The sequence below is a fragment of the Pseudochaenichthys georgianus genome, unplaced genomic scaffold (genome assembly GCF_902827115.2).
Source record: "Pseudochaenichthys georgianus unplaced genomic scaffold, fPseGeo1.2 scaffold_452_arrow_ctg1, whole genome shotgun sequence".
Lineage (NCBI taxonomy): Eukaryota > Metazoa > Chordata > Actinopteri > Perciformes > Channichthyidae > Pseudochaenichthys > Pseudochaenichthys georgianus.
The window spans coordinates 161092-183061 of record NW_027263017.1 but is presented as its reverse complement, the minus strand read 5'-3'; the positions used below and the strand labels follow the sequence as shown (position 1 = coordinate 183061).

The 21970-nt window shown below is 40.3% G+C and overlaps 1 protein-coding gene across 2 annotated transcripts; it reads left to right on the top strand.

The window, feature by feature from the left end:
- Positions 1–9161: 9161 nt before the first annotated feature.
- Positions 9162–12832, top strand: LOC117442683 (E3 ubiquitin-protein ligase TRIM21-like). 2 transcript variants are annotated; one of them, XM_034078633.2, is made up of 2 exons: positions 9162–9343; positions 10692–12832. In XM_034078633.2, the coding sequence occupies exon 2, from the start codon at positions 10694–10696 to the stop codon at positions 12335–12337; it is 1644 nt and encodes a 547-aa protein (XP_033934524.1). In that variant the 5' UTR covers positions 9162–9343; positions 10692–10693; the 3' UTR covers positions 12338–12832. The 2 variants fall into 2 exon arrangements, with proteins under 2 accessions (XP_033934524.1, XP_033934522.1); XM_034078631.2 differs by lacking the exon at positions 9162–9343 and adding an exon at positions 9389–9494.
- Positions 12833–21970: the final 9138 nt, after the last annotated feature.

Genomic DNA, 21970 nt, shown 5'->3' with positions numbered 1-21970 from the left:
GCAAACGTTTTGTAAAGTGATGCTAGACCAAAAACGTGCTGTTGGATTGTGTGCTCTCTGCAGGACGGTGTCTGTACTCAAAGATGTTTATGAAATGAGAGTTTAACTCTGTTTTTGTTGTCCAAACGATGCCAACAGAGCGATACGTCTTCTTTCCAGCAGGTGGCACACATGTTAAATTATCCAGTTCAACTGTCATCCACATATTAATGATTCAAAACAGCAATGTGTAAGATATGGCTAGTAATTGACTATTTCAACAGAATGTGAAGAGGTTACAGTCTTGAGGCCATGTCCAATATGTTCATGATTTGTTTGATTAAATCTACTGAAATGAGCATTCAATGACTAAACTATTCTTAATTACTGTCATTGCATCATGGGTTTGCATTGCAATATTAGAACACATAAAATCCAACTTTATTTCTTCTAAGTTGCGGGTGTTCATTGTTTAGAAGTCCACTGTGTTTCATCCAAGCTTCCACTTTGTGCTCCGATAATGCTGAAAGTATCTGTTGTATGCTTTACCTGCTCCAGTAACACAAGTGTAATTCACTGGACAGAGACAAGAGATAGTGGATGGATCCAGAGGAGAACCAGAAGATAGTCTGTATAGAGCCTTCGGGTTCTGAACATTATCAGGGATAGAGCTAGAAAGAAACTCCAAAAACCTGAATAGAGCTAAAAGATAGCCAGTACAAAGCCAAGAAAGACCCAGTAGAAAGACAGGAAGGAGCCAAAAGAGTTTGTATTTTTTATCTTTTAATATTCAAGCTCTTCTCTTAAGATATTAAAACTTCCTATCTCAGCATGCTGCCAATTATTGAGATTGTTTCACAACTTTTATCGATAAATATTTAGACTTTTTTTTTTTACATAGACATTAGGATGAACAGCACGATCCACTCTGCTGGATTCTGCCCAAATCGGCTCAAAATGCATGCAAACCTATCGCTTTATCCATACTCCTGCAGGTGTATTGCTCTGGATTCATAGTGAGGTTAGATGTTCTGCACTGTTATTGTTATGTATTTAATATAAAGTGAAATACCCATAAAAAAAGTCAGAAAAGAGAAAGAGACTCACTTTTCTTAATTTGCCTTTTATACCACACTGCTAGTCTGACATTTATTAATGAGACGACTGGAAGTTACCCTGCAGATTTAAACACTTAGAAACTTAGCTCAAGTCTTTCACAGACAGAAATATTCAAGCAGAAGAATTAGTGCCTGTTAAATCAAAGGGAAAGCAATAATCTAAGACAACATTTGTGAAGCGGATGAGATCAACTCAGCGCACACATCACTCCTGTGATTTTTGGTCATAATCCAGGTTCTATGTTCACATAGAGAAGGATATCACAGTGTTTGAGGGCCTATGTTGGTTAAAAGCCAGCGGAAGGGCGTATTAGTCTGGGAAATAACTCATAAAGTTGTAAATTAACAAGAAAGAAACTGTGATACCTTAAAAAAAAGAAGTGTTTGATAGAGGTTCATCCAACCTTGCAAGTGCAGTAATACAAACAAAACAACAACACAAAATACTTACAACATCATTTTTTTTTTATTCCCCCCAAATGTAGAAATGTAATATACTTTTGTTCTTGTTAAAGCCTGGTTTTTCTGGTAAATTAACCTTATAAATATCAAAGAATATAAACATTTTTTACGATTTAATCTTGCTTATTTTCTTAGAATATTACCTCATTGCATTAAATACCAACTATTCTTACCGTGTTTATTGGCAAGACAAATCCAAATACATTCATACATGCCTTATTATACAAAACTTGCTTTCTCTAAGTCTCTTATTTATGAGTCTCATGCTAACTCTTCTCACAGGTTCCTTGTGCCGATTTCCTGTGTGATCTGTAACAACATTATGGCCTACATGTTTGGTTTCTTCTTCGGGCGCACAACTCTCATCCAGGTTTGTTGCATATTATTGTTTTTCCTATGATTAGAAACTGTTAATGTCATAATAATGATCATGCCACCAAATACAGATTAAAACTAAATTAACAAACCTGTTTTAATAATGTAAGAAGTTTAAATTACAGGTATTTGTGTTACAAATGTAAGAAGTAAAAGTAAAAAGTCCTCAGAACAATAAGTAGTGGAGTACGAAGTGATGTATTGATACCAGAAAGATGTATAAGTACAGTACAGTAACGAAGAGAGGGCGGTTTTATTATTTATCCAGTAGGCTAGTAGGCGGTAATGCAACGTCCGGGCTGGATTGAGCGAGTCGGGCTGGCGTGACGTGGATTGCAGACCGGAAGAAGGAATTGAAGTCGGAGACGCATTGCAGATAGCTCAGAGAGAATCGGAAAACTCAGAAGCATACAGAAACGGTAGCATTGGACTGTTATTTTGCCGGATTTACATAAACTATACATTGACTCTCCGCATGTCAACCAGCTATACATGGAGCTGGGGGAAATGAAATTCAGGATGAGGGTTAGATCCTTAATCGTGGTACTGCACATACCCGCAAAATAAAGCAAAAGTCGAGACAACTTCAAAGGATATGGCGTTCCACTAAACTTGAAGAATGTCGTTTAATTTGGCATATTACTCTCAATGAATATAAGAAAGCACTGCATAAAGCGAGAGCAGCCTACTACTCTTCATTAATAGATGAGAATAAGAATAATGCAAGATTTCTTTTCAGCACTGTAGCCAGGCTGACAGAGAGCCACAGCTCGATTGAGCCTTCTATTCCCATAGCACTCGGTAGCAATGATTTTATGTGCTTTTTTTAACGATACAATTGTTACTCTTAGAAACAAAATTAATGACCTCTTGCCTTTGACCAGTATAGTGTTATCAACAGCTCCCGGAAACCTAAGTTCTAATATTACACTACAGATGTAGCACCTCATTTCAGACTCCAGCTTACAGCTTCCTGCCTACGACCTGCCTAAGACCAGTATCGAGGAATGTTAAGCCCTCCCACTATTTTCCAAGAGGGCGTTGCCAGATTTTCAATTTCAGGTTTTCATTCACAAATACAGAAAGACAAGTTTCATGGACTTTCAGTTGTGTTTTGAAGAACATTTGAACACATCAATATTTTAGATCAAATAAAGTATATCTAATCTTGTAATTCAATAATATATAGTCTTCATATATTAAATAATCATAATAATAATGTAAACGTTTACATTACACTTCTTTATTTGTTATGCTCATACTTTTACCTTTACAATCGTTTGCTTTAATATGCAGTATATTTTTTGTATATTTTTGTGTTTGCTTCCTCCTGCTCCCTTTCGGACACATACTGTATGATTTATTATTATTATTAATGTGAAGATATTATTAAGATAAGATAAGATGTTACTTTATTGATTGAACATTTTAGTTTAGAATGTGCTGTCCCACGGTAATTCAGAAGGCTCACAGGTCACATTCCGACCATTATTTAAAACAATAGGTGCTTTCACACCGTCTACAGTTTGATTTGTATAGACACATGCATTTCCAAACATTTGGACTACTTATGTTGTAAATGTATTATCTTTTCGATTTACCTACGGCATCTATTGCACGTCTGTCCATCCTGGGAGAGGGATCCCTCCTCTGTTGCTCTCCCTGAGGTTTCTCCCATGTTCCCCTTTAAACTGTGGGTTTTCTTCGGAAGTTTTTCCTTGTACGATGTGAGGGTCTAAGGACAGAGGGTGTCGTATTGTCATACTGATATTCTGTACACACTGAGACAAATGTAACATTTGTGATATTGGGCTATATAAATAAACATTGATTGATTGATTGATACTACAGTGGAACGCAAGAAGCCTCATAGCTAATAGTCAAGAATTCAAGAAATATATATATGATCTAGATCAGGGGTCTTCAACTAAAATTCAACGAGGTCCATCAACAACTGACTGCCAATCAAATAAAGAAAGTACAATTCAAAAACAACAATATTTATTGTCAATTAACATTGAACTATACAGATATACTGTAAATACTGTGGATATGTGTAATGTTCCTCTCGGGCTGCATTTACAAATAAAATAGAGAAAATAAATAAAATAGCTTTTGAAAATATGTGCATCTTAAAAGTGCTTAATTTTAGATAAATACAATAAAGTGTAGCAGCAGCTTGAGAGTCCCTTTTTCTTTGTTAACCATTTCACATTATGATTTAAGAGTTTCAGACGATTATAGAACAATATCAGTCTTTACACATCATAACAATTAAAAAATGTAAAAGTTTCTCTTTCTTTCCCTCTTATATTGCAGTCCCTCACTCACTTTTTTTAAATTCAGTGTAAGAATTGAGCTCGAGCTTGTCCTGCCAGGAGCCGACATGGAGTCAGGGCTATTCTCATACACATGCAGGTGTTCATTGGTTACAGTGATGCAAACACAGGTATGGTGAAAAAAGAGAGAACTATTTGAAGCAGAAAAAAAACAGCGTAATATACCATCTGACAAAGGCCTGTGCTATAATGCTTCAATTAACTGGCTATTATTTATAATATACTCAGATCAATAGGAGACAGAGATGTTAAGTTACAAATCAAGAGTTTTTATTATTATTTACAGCAGGGTGGGGAACCTTTTTCCTTTCAATTTTTACAACATCCTCATGAGGGCCGTACAAATGATTGAACTCAACCTCTGCTTAAAAAAACTAAAATCACAGCCCATTCATTTGGCCTTTCTTTCATGCTGTGCAAAGAAAAAGCAACCTCTTAATCCAGATATCTCACCATGACTCACGTATGCATGCATGTGCACGGTGTGGCATGACCACCCAAACAGAAATATATGGACACAAGATGTGTGCAAATGTATTTAGTATCCTATCCATGTGAACATGATTTAAGTGGGGGGGGGACCTAACCACCTCTAGGGGGGTCCGGGGGCTTGCTCCCCCGGGAAGATTTTTTTTTTTTTAATATTGAAGTTAAAAGCATCAATCTGGTACACTTTGAGAGCAACATTAAGAGATCTATGGATACATCTCTCAACACCCATATGCAACAGAACTGTAAGCATATTTTTCTTTTTGGATATTTTACAAATCACTCCCATTTTAAACTCTATTCTTGTTAGTTTTAACAACTTTTTGGTTACTGTCATATAGTATTTTATACCTGTTTTTCATTTAGTCTCATTAATAACTATATTGATCATATCAAGGTGTGCCTTAACCTCACTGAGCTGAGGTTATTTGATCCTCTCAGGAGAGAGCTCTCTTCCACCTGGTTGTAGAAAAGCGCTTTAAATTCGTTAGCATAGCTAGCTAACCAGATGCTAATAACAACAGATCGCCACTGTGCTTACAACTAAAGACACAGCCACGCAAACACTGCGGCATGTGTACGGCTCCTTATGGGTATTGCAATATTTTAAGGGCTGGAGCGGCGTTCCGGTGCTCTCTGTCAGCACTCCTTTCAGACAAGACATATACCACGTGAAGACTCGTGATGGGAATTGGGAATGCGGTTCTTCTTGGTGAGCCGGATCATTTGGCTCGGCTCACCAAGAAGAGCCGGCTCTTTCGGCTCCCAAACGGCTCTTCTTTTTACCACATATTACCATTTAATTCAATCAAATGTAGCCCTGTTTTGACAAATTATATGTGTACACATATATCACTTAAATTATTCAATACATCCTTTGTACTGAAGTATTCAAAAGTAAAAATTACATGTTTAATATAAATGATTTGCTGTGGCCAATTGTTTTCATTGCATTTACAGACCCGTGTAACTCTCTGATACCACGCTACACAAAACAGATAGCAACACCTATACAACATATTTAAAAAAGGGGCTACTGTATCGACCTATATAAAGTATATAAATATAGTTTTCTTTCAAAATACCAAAAATATCCTGCATTTTGCTCTATTTGCTCTTTCCAGCGCTGTTTTTGCAGGGCGCTGATTCTGTGAGCGTGCTCTGAGATCAGCTGCGAGGCTGCAGCGGGGAGAAGAGGGGGACAAAAAGAGATCTCCGTCCTCTGTGTTTTATTCTTATAGAAGTAAGAAGAGAAGTAACAGGGCAGAAACCCTCCTTTTTACGCAGCGGTCCAGACATAGACATCAAACGGCGACACATATTCAGTTGGCAGTTACTTTGGCATTAGGGCAGGGATATCTAGATACTCTCCAAGGTTTGACATCATAAATTGTGCTACTTTGTGCACATTGTGCAAGCAACGATGTTTTCAAATCTGTAATCAAAAAGCTCCTCAAAAACACTATCGAAGCAGTTCCTGCCGTTGTTACGTTAGTTCAAACAGTGACGACGGACTACATTTCTTAGCGGATGCATGTCAATTTAAATAAATACATACAACTATTTTTTAAATCAATAAAATCATTTTCTAAATCCATAAAAGCATTTCAATTATTGGGAGTCATGTCGTTGCTTTGAGAATGTGGCCATGTGTAATAAGCGACCGACACATCACTAGTGAAGACTCCGAAAAATCCCCTATATCCCCCTGATGACCCTGCCCCGCTTCTTTTTGCCTCCTTCTCCCTAGCTTTCTCCTTCCGGAACCTGTCCCTCAGAGACTTCCACCTTGTCCTGCACAATTCCTCTAATGAAATGAAATAATAAAGTTAATTTGTTGAACTACTTGAAGAATTGACTAAATTATTCCTACATTAATGAAAAGCAAATCCCTTTATCCCTGTCATTTGCATAAAAGGTTTTACATTCACACTTTATATGATGAACATTTATGACATTAATGTCTATGGTGCTATTTTATGCTACATTCCATGCTGGCTAAATATACTGTCTATGCCTGCAAGCTGTCCATTCAATGTTAAAATTAAGTACACTGGATATATCAAATCAAGTTTTATTTATATAGCACATTTATAAACGATTTTTGGTCGAGCTAAAGTGCTGTACATATAATAAAACTAGCCTACAGTAGAGACACAGCCAAAGTGACGAGGCAGCTCCAGCTGAAAGTGTCGGAGATCGCAACGATCACAGCAACAAGAGGCAAAATATTATCATTATGAAGAGGTCCGGGGCCCTTTCTCATTTCATCAAATCCCCCTCCTCGACCCCTCTGTCCTCTGGTAGTGACCCGGAAATGAATTTCAGCGCGCCATGTTGAAGGACATCTCATTTCTCTAAATGCACTTCGAGGATCGAGCGTCGAGGAGGCTCTCTGGAGGAAATATAACCGAGGATACACTGATGGGTCCTCCACGGTCCTCCACGGCTCCTTCGTGGATGCATTTCCGGGAACAGAGATGTGACACACGGCCGGACTTATCTCAGCCAATGACAGCTCTGCATGCATCCCCTGGATATTATTTTATTAACTGCTTTCATCGCGACGCGATGTTTACAGTGAGAACAGCTGTGAGGTCAGTGCAGAAAGCAGAGCAGTGTGTATAATATATATCACTCAGTATAACAGGCCTACTCTTTTTATTTGCTTTAGTTTAGTAGATATCTACAAAGAGACGATATTTAAAAAAATTCTAAAACCATTTAGTGCTTCACATAATAAAATACACAACGGCTGTAGCCTGTTTTAGGAACTGTATGTGCGTGGTGTGTGTGTGGTACAGTGTGTAGGTGTGTGTTGTACAGTGCGTGGATGCAGCGGACAGACAGGTCTCAGTTGGTTTGGTGTCCTCTGCTTACTTTTAATACTTGTAAATAAAACTTTTGGCCCGTAATTTATTTTCCTCATTGTAGCGACCAGAGAGAGGGGGGGGGGGGGTATATCCAGTCTCCGATAGTGTTACGTTATTATGAGAGTGCTCTGTTTGATTCTGAAATTGTATATATTTATATAAATGTGTGTGTGTGTGTGTGTGTGTGTGTGTGTGTGTGTGTGTGTGTGTGTGTGTGTGTGTGTGTGTGTGTGTGTGTGTGTGTGTGTGTGTGTGTGTGTGTGTGTGTGTGTGTCCGCATCTGTAGCCTGTTATTGTCTCATTATACCGCACTGTGAATAAATATAGAAGTGGTCATGAACACATCTGTCCATCAGACAGAGGGCTGCTGTGCCTCTTTGTCATCATGAATGGACGTCTCTTTAAAATGACGCTCAGAGGAGAGGAGTTCTCATTTACCGCCTGCTGCTTCCCCTCCTCTCTCCTCGGTTCCCCTCCTCGGCTCCTCCGCTCGCATCTCCTGTGGGCGGGACTAAGTATCGAGGATAGGAGTCGAGGAGGGGAGTTAGGCTGAAGTCGAATAGTCCATTTAGCTTAGGAACCTTCCTAAAGGAGTGAAATGACCCAGAAGTCCCTCAGTGGCAGCCATGATAAGTGCCGTTCGAATTCTCTAGAATGATGAGAATGATAGGAAAGGAGGTTTCAAACTTCCTTTATAACCTCCTTTAGCTTAGGAACCACTGGACCTCCCTAACCGACAGGAGAAGCGAAAATGCTGCCCCACAATGCCTTGCAGCCGCAGCATTTGCCGTCACTCAACAGTCGGCCGTTCACGGAAACAACCGATTATGACCGAGAAATTATATCATGAAAGTTACGGTGCTTATTAAGCATTTTAAAACATAGGTGGTAAGTTGCCAAAGTGCTTTGTTTTGAACGTTCATCAGTATTATAATCAAAAAGAGAAATATGAACGTTAGTTTTCACTGAAATTATCAAATAAAGTCAACATTTCAGTCTTTACTGAGCTGTGTGGGGTTTGTTCAACTTTTAAAATATGTTTGAATGGTGATATACACAGTGATAGATGGTAAGGACTAACGTTTATAATAAATACATTTGTATTGATTTTAAGATCTTTAGTTCATACAATCATACGTAGGCCTATTGGGATCATTTGTATTAATGTGGACCGGAGGGAGAGGGGGACGAGCAGAAGTTTCACTTTCCTTTTGTATTTCAATTCCAACTTTGGTCCTGAAGAATATGTTTCTCTGTTGTCCACGTTCATAAAGCAAAGCAGCAGCATCAGAGCACGGTGCAGAGTCTCTAGATGAGTTCACAGTAGTCCCTCGTTCTTATTAAACATCCATGTTGTAGTCCGCTGTATAGAAAACTGTGGTTTCCATGGTTTCCCCACAGCAGCAGACGCACACAATGACGTCCGCTGGCGCATCATAAACACGTCGGATAGTGAAAGTGCATTCGGATTCTCTAAAGTACCGCAGTCTCTTCTCCTAAGTCCTTTTGAATTCTCCTATCCACTATCCCTTAACCCCGTGACGTTTCACTCAGAGGTCAAGGAATAGACGATAGGGTTAGAATTTAGGAGCTGATTTTTAAACTATCCGACTGCAGCCTTAGAGAAATGAGAAAGGGCCCAAGCCTTCAGGTGCAACCGGAAGGAAACGGAAAAAAGAACAGGAGGAAACGAGAGCCAAATACAGAGGTACGTCGGCTTGTGTAAAAATAAAATCAGTATGTACGGCAGGGGTAGACATTTGACAACATACAAATGATGTTAGGTTTTTAGTTATTTGTTATTTTTCATAATCCAGCAGCTTCTTCTCAACAACAGAGTAGAACCTCTGCAAACACTGGTGAGTGCACTACAGAGACACAACGCCTCAGTAAACATGAGACAAAGAACACGAACAGCAGTTAGCCCAGGCCTGCTAACAGCTAACTATCCTAGCTCAGATTGTTTGTGTTGTCTAAGGGCACGACATTTACATTGTACAACTTATTTAACTGTTATACACTTTGGTCAGCAGCCGTTAACTTATAACCCTTTCTTTCTCAACTTCACTGTAGTTACTGCTGTTTGTCTTTTTAATGCAGTGTTGTAAAAGTATCATATAATCATTCATCATCATATATATGTCTTATACTCTGATTGCCTTTTACTCTTTTAAATTGTTTTCTTAGTCTCATATGTGTTTAAAAGATCTATGTGTTTAGGTTTTACATTTCAGAGGGCAAAAGGTGGATTTGCAAATGGTTAAGGACTGGGAGGTTTTATGGTGGGAATGTTTAGAGAATGTCTAACAAAATGTTTGGGTAGGATTAGTACGTAGACTGTTTTCTTTCTTCTACATAGTGGGAATATGAGCTGTGTTCGGGGTGCAGAAGACCCTCTTTAGCCTCTGAGGGTGAAGCGGCTCTGTTCCTCCATTTTAGATTGTATTTTACTTTCTTTATTACTTTGTTAAATATACCAAAAGACACACTTTCTACATGACAAATGTATCAGTTTCTCTGAAGGGAATTATAATTTCTAGCACAAGCAGCAAAGCTGATAATTGACAATGTTTCAACATCAGGTATAAACTCCAAACCTCAGGAATTCCTCTCGGGACATTTTTTAAGAAGCCCTATTATGCTTTTAGGGCGTTTCCCTTTCCTGTAGTGTTCTATAGGTTTCTGTGCATGTCAATGGTCTGCAGAGGCTAACATCCATGTGCTCCTTCTCTTTGAATAACTAACACACAGCTAATAGCCACATGCTAAAGTCATTTAAGTGACTGGTAGCAGGCAGGGATCAGAGGCTATGATTACATATATGATTAGGTTTTTCAAATAATATAATTCAGTTGTGGTCATGTGTTGTTTATGGGACCCTATGAGTTATAGCAAACTGTAAAATGATCTACATGTTTAACATATTAAGGATAGTATTTAACTTTTAAAGCAAGCAGTGAACTTTAGTGTCAGCCTTTTACATCCAGTATGCATACCGTATTCTCTACTACATTTTGTTTAAACCTTGTTTTTTTTTGCCCATTTTATTCTTACAGACATGTCTGCTGCCAGCTGTCTGCTGACTGAAGATCCGTTTCTGTGCTCCATCTGTCTGGATGTGTTCACTGATCCAGTCAGCACACCATGTGGACACAACTTCTGTAAAGCCTGCATCACTGAACACTGGGATAGAAATGTCCCGAGTCAGTGTCCCAACTGCAAAGAGGTGTTCAACATAAAGCCTGAGCTGCGGGTCAACACGTTCATCTCTGAGATGGCTGCTCAGTTCAGACAGTCAGCTCAACAGAAAGCCAGCAGCAGCAGCTCAGAGCAACACGTTGTCAAACCAGTAGAAGTTCCCTGTGACGCCTGCACTGGAACCAGACTGAAGGCCCTGCAGTCCTGCCTGGTGTGTCTGGAGTCCTACTGTGAGACTCACCTGGAGCCTCACCTGACAAGAGCAGGCCTGAAGAAACATCAGCTGATCGACCCTGTGGAGAACCTGGAAAGCAGGATGTGTGTGAAGCACGATAAACTGCTGGAGCTGTTCTGTCAGACCGACCAGGTGTGTGTCTGCATGCTCTGCACCTATTCAGAGCACAAGACACATGATGTTGTTCCTCTGAAAGAAGGATATGAAGGAAAGAAGGCTGAGCTGGGGAAGACAGAGGCTGAAATTCAGCAGATGATCCAGAAGAGACGACTGAAGATCCAGGAGATGAATCGCTCAGTGGAGCTCAGTAAGGAAGGAGCAGACAGAGAGATAGCAGATGGTGTTCAGGTCTTCACCGCTCTGAAGGAGTCTGTTGAGAGAAGCCAGGCCGAGCTCATGGACACCATCAAAGAGAAGCAGAGAGAGACCGAGGAACAGGCTGAAGGCTTCATCAAAGAGCTGGAACAGGAAGTCTCTGAGCTGAAGAAGAGAAGCTCTGAGGTGGAGCAGCTCTCACGCTCTGAAGACCAGCTCCACCTCCTCCAAAGCTTCACGTCCCTGAACGCTGCTCCACCCACCAAGAACTGGACAGAAGTCAGGGTCCGTCCACCTTCATATGAGGGGACAGTGAGGAGAGCTGTGACTCAGCTGGAGGAGACGCTCAGGAAACAGATGAAGAAGCTGCTCGAGGTGGAGCTGAAGAGGGTCCAGCAGTCTGAGGTGGAGGTGACTCTTGATCCTGATACAGCACATCCTGCACTCATCCTGTATGATGATGGAAAAGAAGTGAAACTTGGTGATGTGAAAAAGAATCTCCCAAACAATCCAGAGAGATTTGATACTTGTGCTTGTGTTTTAGCAAAGCAGAGTTTCTCTTCAGGAAGATTTTACTACGAGGTTCAGGTTGAAGGGAAGACTGACTGGGATCTAGGAGTGGCCAGAGAGTCGATCAACAGGAAGGGAATCTTCACACTGTCTCCTCAGGAAGGTTACTGGACGATAGTGTTGAGGAATGAAAATGAGTACATAGCTTTTGCTGGTCCTCCAGTCCGTCTCTCTCTGAAGTCTCAGCCTCAGAAGGTGGGGGTGTTTGTGGATTATGAGGAGGGTCTGGTCTCCTTTTATGATGTTGATGCTGCAGCTCTGATCTACTCCTTCACTGGCTGCTGCTTCAAAGAGAAACTCTACCCATTCTTTAGTCCCTGTAACAACAATGGTGGTAAAAACTCTGCTCCTCTGATCATCTCTCCTGTCAATCAAACTGAGTAGAACAACCATTTGATGTTTCACACGGGGTTCGCTATAATTTCATGTGATAAATGTATGTCTTCTGGGGGGATGCGCCCTCTATACATTGTTTTACCAGATTTCTATTAAAAATAAATTCTTTTCTGTAAAAATATTTCTTTGTGTCACATTGTTACAAACAACATGAAACCAATCAACTGCAATGATTCAAATGATCTCTTAAAATCTTTTAAACTGTATCAACTTTCTTCAAGACTGTAAAATCCAACATACGCCATGCAAGTGTTTCTACTTTCATGAATTTCTGTTTCAGAGACAACAGTATTTGTCTTATCCTTGTTTATTTGAGAATTTAACAAAACAGCATTTTATGAAAAACACAAGTTTGTGAATTTTTGTTTTTTAAGAAATAAAAATACATTCTGATTAAACTGCAAAGGCTACAATCTTCCAATAACTACACCAGAAAATCAGACCCCAGACTCAGAGAGCTCAGGTTCCAGCAGCAGTTGGTTTGTGGAAGAAGCTGTGGATTTGCTGAGCTGCAGCCTGACCCACGATGGGTTTCAGCTCGTGGGTGGTGGCGTTGCAGAGCTGAAAGAACACACACACACACACACACACACACACACACACACACACACACACACACACACACACACATACACACACGTAAAAACACTATTGTATTACTATTAAGAATTACTAGAAATACCACAAAAAAACTATCAGTATTATTATAGTAATTCTATGTATTTTTGGAACACACTATAGAGCAGGGGTATTCAACTAAAATTCAACGAGGTCCAGTTCGAGAAAATCTCCCCATGCAAAGGTCCGGAACATCAAAATGTCTAACTTGCTTTATGAATTAGTGTGACATGTATTGAAGTAGCCTGTAGCTTTATCAACGTTGTAATCAACAACTGACTGCCAATCAAATAAAGAAAGTACAATTCATAAACAACAATATGTATTGTAAATTAATATTGAACTATACAGATATACAGTAAATACTGTGGATATGTGTAATGTTCCTCTCGGGCTGTATTTTTAAAATTAGAGAAAATAAATAAAATAGCTTTTGAAAATATGTGCATCTTAAAAGTGCTTAATTTTAGATGAATAAAATAAAGTGTAGCAGCAGCTTGAGTTTCCCTTTTTCTTTGTTAACAGTTTCACATCACGACTTAACAGTTTCAGCCGATTATAGAACAATATCAGTCTTTACACATCATAACAATTGAACAGTTTAAAAGTTTCTCTTTCTTTCCCTCTTATATTGCAGTCTCTCACTCACTTTGTTTAATTCAGTGTGAGAATTGAGCTGGAGCTTGTCCTGCCAGGAGTTTAAATCTGGGCTGAAATGGTGTCAGGGCCATTCTCATACACACATGCAGGTGCTCATTGGTTAGCCTCGGTTAGCCTGCCCTGGAACGATATTTAGTTTTATTTGTCTCTCCCTGTCTGCCGCTAACATATGGGATTAGTTTTGTATCATAAAGATAAAGCAACACTTTCTCAGAATAATGCAAAACTATGAGTTTAAAAGAAAAACGTTTCAGAGTGGCCTTTTATTGTGGCCAGCCTAAGACACACCTGTGCAATAATCATGCTGTCTAATCAGCATCTTGATATGCCACACCCAGTGATGTACCTGAACGTGTTCATATTTTGGGCTAACGTGAACTGAACGTACTGTATTTCCGCTAGATGAACGTAATTGAGAACGCGTTCATTCTCAGCGCTGTATAACGGCGTTCAAAAGTGCGTTCATTCTCAGCACTGTATTATAACGGCGTTCAAAAGTGTGCCAGATTTCATATGCCTTTCAGCCGAAAACCCAGTTAAAACACACCGTAAACAGGCTTCAAAATAATGCGGAAAACCACCCAATCTGGCAACAGCAAGCTGCCTGTGACGCCTGTCACCCCTGGCTGTCGCACTAAAATATACGTCATCAGACTCCTCACAACAAACAATGTGGAACCGCGGAACCGGCGAGCATTGAATGAATGAATGAATTAGTATGGACGAAGCCGAGAGCAGCTGCAGCAGCACTCGCTCAGAGTCAGACTATACGGCGTCGGCGTATGAGCATTTAAAAGAGTTTTACATAAAAGTCAGTACTGACTCAGACGGAAAAAATCTAACGTTTGCCTGCAAACTATGTCCGCCCGGTTTGAAAAAGAAAGTCCGTACATCGACGACGTGGACAGCAAACCTTAAACGACACATTGAGAATAAGCACACGACTTTCAAGGTATGTGCGAGTGGCGAATAAAAAAGAGAGCCAAAACAGATCCACTACCACCCAAATCCCATTAACATCGTACAGGAGCGGCCCTGTTTTCACTGTCTCCCAGCCGCAGCTAGACAACCTGGTTTTGCAGTACATCACTGGAGACCTGCAGCCTTTGAGTAAAGTGGAAAGGCCAGCTTTTATAAACCTAATTAAAGGGTTGCAGCCATCCAAAAAGGTGCCATCAAGACATAGAGTACAGACACTGCTAAACAGGCAATTTCAAGAAAACATATGTGAACTTAAATCTGTACTCTCTAACGTCGATGCTGTGTGCACAACAGCAGATTGCTGGACAGCTGTGAATAAGTCCTGTATAGGCATCACTATACACTGGCTAAACAAAACTGAGGTTTCTGAGAGACACTCTGCAGTACTGGCATGCCGGCAGATTAAAGGAGCACATACACACGATGTATTGGCAAAAGTATTGTCAGATGTGAACAAAGAATTCAAGATCCACAACAAGGTTGTGTGTACAGTAACAGACAACGCTTCAAATGTTGTCAAGGCATTCAACTGTTTTGGGATGGACATGGCTATTGATGCTGAAGAGCCAGAGACAGCGGTCAACTTTGATGAAACTGAAAGTAAAGATGCCAATGAACCAGATTCAGCCTTTGCTGCCGCCAGTGAAGATGACCAGATGGAGCCTGAGCCTCTGTCAGATTTGGATCATCCCTCTCTCCCCCCTCACAGAAGGGGCATGGCTCACACCTTGAATCTAGTGGCCAAAGATACAGAAAAGGTAACTGAAAAATGCTACAAAGCAATGTCGAGGGATGTTTTTGCAAAAGCATCTGCTCTGTGGAACAAGGTTAAGCGGAGTTCAAAGGCTTCTGATACTGTGGAGGAAAAGCTTGGGATTAGCTTTGTTGTGCCACATGACACAAGATGGAACTCTGTATTTCTTTCCATGGAGCGACTGTCTCGCATTGCAACACTAACTACCAAGGCAGAAATGAATGTGATGAGGTCACCTCTGCAAATGATGCCACTCCCCTACATGACAAGCTGCTCCTGCACGATGTGAGTGATGAGTTTGGCTTTCGTCGATTCTCACCAGATGAAGTCAACTTCATACACAAGTTTGTGGATGTGATGAGGCCTTTGGCACTTGCACTAAACATCCTCCAATCAGAGCAGAACATCTTTCTTGGGTACCTGGCTCCAACCATTGTGCAACTGCAATGTCATATGAATGACCTGTTGGATGAGAGCACAAAACCCACTGCTGCAGAGGGTCTCATTACATGCCGTCCCCTCATAAAGAGCATCTTGCATTCACTGAGCACAAGGCTGGCAGGTCTTCTGGAGAAGAGGGAGCACATACTGTCCGCTATACTGGTGCCAAGATTCAAGCTTCACCGGGTCCAAGATGAGGAGAAACATGTGCAGTACAGATTGATGCTGAAAAGAGAATTGCAAACCAACTCTGATGACTCGGATGCAAGAGACTCCGGTCAAACCCAGTCCAGTGGCGAAAGTAACAAGAAAGATCCTGCAGCTTCATTCTTCAGATTTAACAGAAACCCTCAGGTTCCTCAAAAATCTGAAGTGGACACTTATTTGGATGCCCCAACCACAGATGGGTTTGATGAGTACATGCAGTTTCCAAAACTCAAAAGGCTGTTCATAAAACACAACACAGCACTGCCCTCAAGCGCTCCGGTAGAGAGGCTCTTCAGCATCGGTGGTCAAATATTCAGGTGGGGATGAGCTGTGATTATATTCCTAATCTAATTATTTCAGTAATTGCCATTTGCCTCAGTACACAATTCCTTTAACACAGATTACTACTACAATGTTTGCCACAATAATCATGATGTTAAAATGCCTTCTCTTCTTCTTCTTTCTTCTTCTTCTTTCATCTCATTCAGGCCCAGGAGAAACGGGCTGGGAGATGACAACTTTGAGAAGCAACTGATCTTGAATGCCAACAAAAATATTTGAAGGTATATATATTATTGTTGTGACCTGTTTTTTGGGCTATAGAAGTACAATGTATTGCTAATGGAGATGAGTATATTGGTGTGCAGAGGTTAGCTGCATAAAAATAACAGTCAGAGCATATCTTGTTTTTGTTTTTACAGGAAGCAAGAAACAGCAGATCCACCAGGGAGAGACCAGACCACTTTGACCAGTGACAGAGGATCCACCAGGGAGTGACCAGACCACTGTGACCGAAACAACAGATCCACCAGGGAGTGACCAGACCACTTTGACCAGTGACAGAGGATCTTCATTCAGATAAGGCATTTTCAGGATGGACAGAAAGTAACAATGTCCTTGCCCCTGCACACTTTTGGACTCTTTTTTTATTTTCACAAATTATTATTTGTGATTTAGTTATTTTAGTTATTTATTTGAACTATAACCAGTGGTGACAGATCTTCACTCAGTATTTTCACTCACACTGGACAGAAAGTAATAGCAGTACTGTCCATGGGCCTTGGACTCTGACTGACTCTTTAAGTTATTGGTTTTTTTGTACCTAATTTGTTTACCTTTTTTACCTCATTCATTTTGGCTGAATATTGCACCCAAGTTATGACCCAAGTTATAGAACTTTTTGTTCTTTGGGCAAACAAGTCAGGAAAAAAAAAGAATGCGACTGACTTAATGAAAAGAGAATTAATGTTTAAATGTGTTGCACTTTGAATATTGAACTTTGAGGTACAACCTTAGTTTCATACCTCAGCCTGGTTCCTACCTCGTGTTGTGTTAGTACAGAGTTATGTCGGCACATGTTTATATGTTATATGTTTGCACAATGACTACTTTCACTTTTGGTACTTTAAGTATATTTAGATTATTATACTTAATAAAGACCATTCAAGCAGCACGTTTTTCCTCATATTTTTGAAAATATACTGTAGAGATGAAAGCTGCAGCTGCTACTAGTGTGGACTGAATGGGCGGCAGCAAAGCGTTATGGAAATGCCAGTATTCTGATTGCTGTCTGTGGTTCTATATGGGTTGTGGCAATCATTTTGACAAATAATAGCTCGCAGCAACGTATTGAAAAAATAACTATAAACTATAAATTAGTTCATTTTTGAAACCATGAACTTTAGTTCAACATTTTGAATTATGAACTATGAACTAAACTAGTTCATTTTAAAATGTGTGAACTGTGAACTGAACTAGTTCATGTAGAAAGTGAACTTTCCCAACACTGTGTGCAGGTCCCTCCATTAAAGAGGCTGCTGTTAAATTACAGGCTGTTTTTAACACTATTCAGACTCAGCTCTCTGAACTAAAGCTTCTTTTAAATGTGGATCAAACCAAGGTAATGCTCTTTTCAAAAGCAAAAAAGACACCAGAGCTTGTTTTTGATATTGTAACTACGCAAGGAACAAAACTTGAAGTTGTTGCCTGTTACAAATACCTTGGTATCTGGCTTGATGATTGTCTTACTTTTAAACTTCAGGTCACTAATCTGCTTAAAAAGCTGAGGGTTAGACTAGGTTTCTTCTACAGGAACAAGTCCTGTTTCTCATTTGAAGCCAGGAAAAGGCTCTGTGACCTTTTGACCTGTGCTTGGACTATGGTGATTTGATATATATGAATGCACCTGCCCATTGCCTGGAAAAGTTAGATGCTGCGTATCACAGTGCTCTGAGATTTGTTACTAACTGTAAAGCACTGACTCATCACTGTACCCTGTATGCCGAGGCAGGTCTGCCTTCACTAACTGTACGGAGGCTCAGTCATTGGTACACGTTCATCTATAAAGCCATGTTGGGTAAACTACCATTTTATATCTGCTCTCTGATCTCTCGAAGAATTGAAAGTACGTATTGCCTGAGATCTCATGATGTTGTTTTATTAAATGTGCCAAGTGCTCGGACTGTCTTAGGGAAGAAAGCTTTTAGATGTGCAGCTCCACTAACTTGGAACAGTCTGCAAACATGTTTAAAACTGAGCACTTTGGTTCCCCTGCATCATTTTGAAACTCGGCTGGGTGCCATGCTGTCTGATACTCATGGTACCTGTCACTGTAAATAGAGTTTTGTAAACTGTACCCTGTACATTATGTTGTATGTCATCCTTATTGCTGTTCTGTTGTTTTTATGTTACATGTGTAACTAATGTCCTGCAGGTCACCCTTGAAAAAGAGATCTTTTGATCTCAAGGGGCTTTCACCTGGTTAAATAAAGGCTACAAAATCCAAAATGTGTTTGAAGGCAGCGTATCCTATTTAACATAAAGAGCTGTGTTTTTGTAAACCTCAGGCTCCATATTTAATATTCATTCATACATTCCACTGACACAAGACTAAGGTTTTCCATTATCGGCAGTGTTTTAGGGCCATTATAGATTTTTTAATCAAATTAAAGGGTAATATTCCAAGAAAATAAGCAACATTAAATCGTAACAAATGTTTTATATTCTTTGAGATTTATAAGAGAAATCAGGCTTTAACAAGAACAAAAGTATATTACATTTCTACATTTGGTGGGGAATTAAAAAAAAAATTATGTTGTATTTTTTGTTGTTTTGTTTGCATTACTGCACTTGCAAGGTTGGATGAACTTCTATCAAACACTTTCTTTAAGGTATCACAGTTTCTTTCTTGTTAATTTACAACTTTATGAGTTATTTCCCACACTAATACGCCCTTCCGCTGGCTTTTAACCAACATAGGCCCTCAAACACTGTGATATCCTTCTCTATGTGAACATAGAACCTGGATTATGACCAAAAATAACAGGAGTGTCGTGTGCGCTGAGTTGATCTCATCCGCTTCACAAATGTTGTCTTAGATTATTGCTTTCCCTTTGATTTAACGGGCACTGATTCTTCTGCTTGAATATTTCTGGCTGTGAAAGACTTGAGCTAAGTTTATAAGTGTTTCAATCTGCAAGGGTAACTTCCAGTCTTCTCACTAATAAATGTCAGACTTGCAGTGTGGTATAAAAGGCGAAATAACAAAAGTGAGTCTCTTTCTCTTTTCTGACTTTTTTTATGGGTATTTCATTTTATATTAAATACATAACAATAACAGTGCAGAACATCTAACCTCACTATGAATCCAGAACAATACACCTGCAGGAGTATGGATAAAGCGAGAGGTTTGCATGCATTTTGAGCCGATTTGGGCAGAATGGATCGTGCTGTTCATCCTAATGTCTGTTAAAAAAAGGTCTAAATATTTAAAGATAAAAGCTGTGAAACAATCTGAATAATTGGCAGCATGCTGAGATAGGAAGTTTTAATATCTTAAGAGAAGAGCTTGAATATTAAAAGATAAAAAATACAAACTCTTTTGGCTCCTTCCTGTCTTTCTACTGGGTCTTTCTTGGCTTTGTACTGGCTATCTTCTAGCTCTATTCAGGTCTTTGGAGTTTCTTTCTAGCTCTATCCCTGATAATGTTCAGAACCTGAAGGCTCGATATGGACTATCTTCTGGTTCTCTTCTGGATCCATCCACTATCTCTTGTCTCTGTCCAGTGAATTACACTTGTGTTACTGGAGCAGGTAAAGCATACAACGGATACTTTCAGCATTATCGGAGCACAAAGTGGAAGCTTGGATGAAACACAGCGGACTTCTAAACAATGAACACCCGCAACTTAGAAGAAATAAAGTTGAGTTTTATCCATCCATCCATCCATCTTCTCCAGCTTATCCGTGGTCGGGTCGCGGGGGTAGCAGTTCCAGCAGAGAGCCCCACACTTCCTTTTCCCTGGCGACATCAACCAGCACTGACTGGGGGATCCCAAGGCGCTCCCAGGCCAATCCCTCCACCTGGTCCTAGGTCTACCCCTCGGTCTCTTCCCAGCTGGACGTGCCTGGAACACCTCCCTAGGGAGGCGCCCAGGTGGCATCCTAACTAGGTGCCCGAACCACCTCAACTGGCTCCTTTCGACACGAAAGAGGAGCGGCTCAACTCCGAGTCCCTCCCGGATGACCGAACTTCTCACCTTATCCCTAAGGGAGACACCAGCCACCCTGCGGAGAAAACCCATCTCGGGCGCTTGTATCCGTGGGTCCGTTGGGTTGGGTTTTATGTGTTGTAATATTGCAATGCAAACCCATGATGTAATGACAGTAATTAAGAATAGTTTAGTCATTGAATGCTCATTTCAGTAGATTTAATCAAACAAAACATGAACATATTGGACATGGCCTCAAGACTGTAACCTCTTCACATTCTGTTGAAATAGTCAATTACTAGCCATATCTTACACATTGCTGTTTTGAATCATTAATATGTGGATGACAGTTGAACTGGATAATTTAACATGTGTGCCACCTGCTGGAAAGAAGACGTATCGCTCTGTTGGCATCATTTGGACAACAAAAACAGAGTTAAACTCTCATTTCATAAACAATCTTTGAGTACAGACACCGTCCTGCAGAGCGCACACAATCCAACAGCACGTTTTGGTCTAGCATCATTTTACAAAACATTTGCATTAAGAAACTAAGACTAGCTGGTCCATTGTAAAGGTCAGTCCACCTTAAATGAGCAGTGGAAGGCAGGACACGGGAACTTGGTCCCGAGGAGATGTAACGATTATTAAACAAGAAAGTTGTCGAGTCAAGGGGTCAAAGAAATAAACATTTGTGATTATTAGCGAATCGGTTGCAGGCCGGTGAAATCAGGCTTAGGGAATAACTAAAACCAAAACTAAGGAGCTCATTGTTGATTTCAGGAGGACAAAAAAGGAAGTCCCCCTCCACAGAGAAGCAGTGGAGAGCGTGGAGGACCTACAGTTCCTTGGAGTCAACATCTCCAATCATTTAACTTGGACCTCAAACCTGGTGAAAAAGGCACAGCAGAGACTGTTTTTCCTGAGGAAACTGAGACAGGCCAGGCTTCCACAAAAACTGCTGGTAAACTTTTATCGGCCGACTATTGAAAGCACCCTGACCAGCTGCATAACTCTGTGGTACACCAGCTGCGCAGCCGCAGAGTGGAAGGACCTGCAACGGGTGGTGAAGGCAGCTCAGCGCATCGTTGGGACTGAGCTGGCTTTCTTCTGCAGTCGACTTTTGTAGATGTTGCCAAGGTTGCAGAAGAAAACCAGCAGTATCATCAGAGACATCACACACCCCGACCATGGGTTAATACTTTACAGTTTGTTCAAACCACTGCCGTCCGGCAGACGGTTCAGGTCAATAAAATCACGCACCAACAGACTGAAGGCTTCTTTCCCAGAGCTGTGGCCTCCAACACTCCCATCCCTGTCCAACCTCACTATAACTTTTAACATGCTCACATACAAACACACTACCTCCCATCAAAGACTGCAGCCACAAATATCATGTTATTTATCTGTATATTATTTATTAAGTATCAAATTGTAGCTTTTCTCTTTTAAATAATCTTTAAAAATGTA

Bases quoted from the DNA above. Each gene is read 5' to 3' on its own strand.
- LOC117442683 (XM_034078633.2), top strand. From the start codon at position 10,694: ATGTCTGCTGCCAGCTGTCTGCTGACTGAAGATCCGTTTCTGTGCTCC.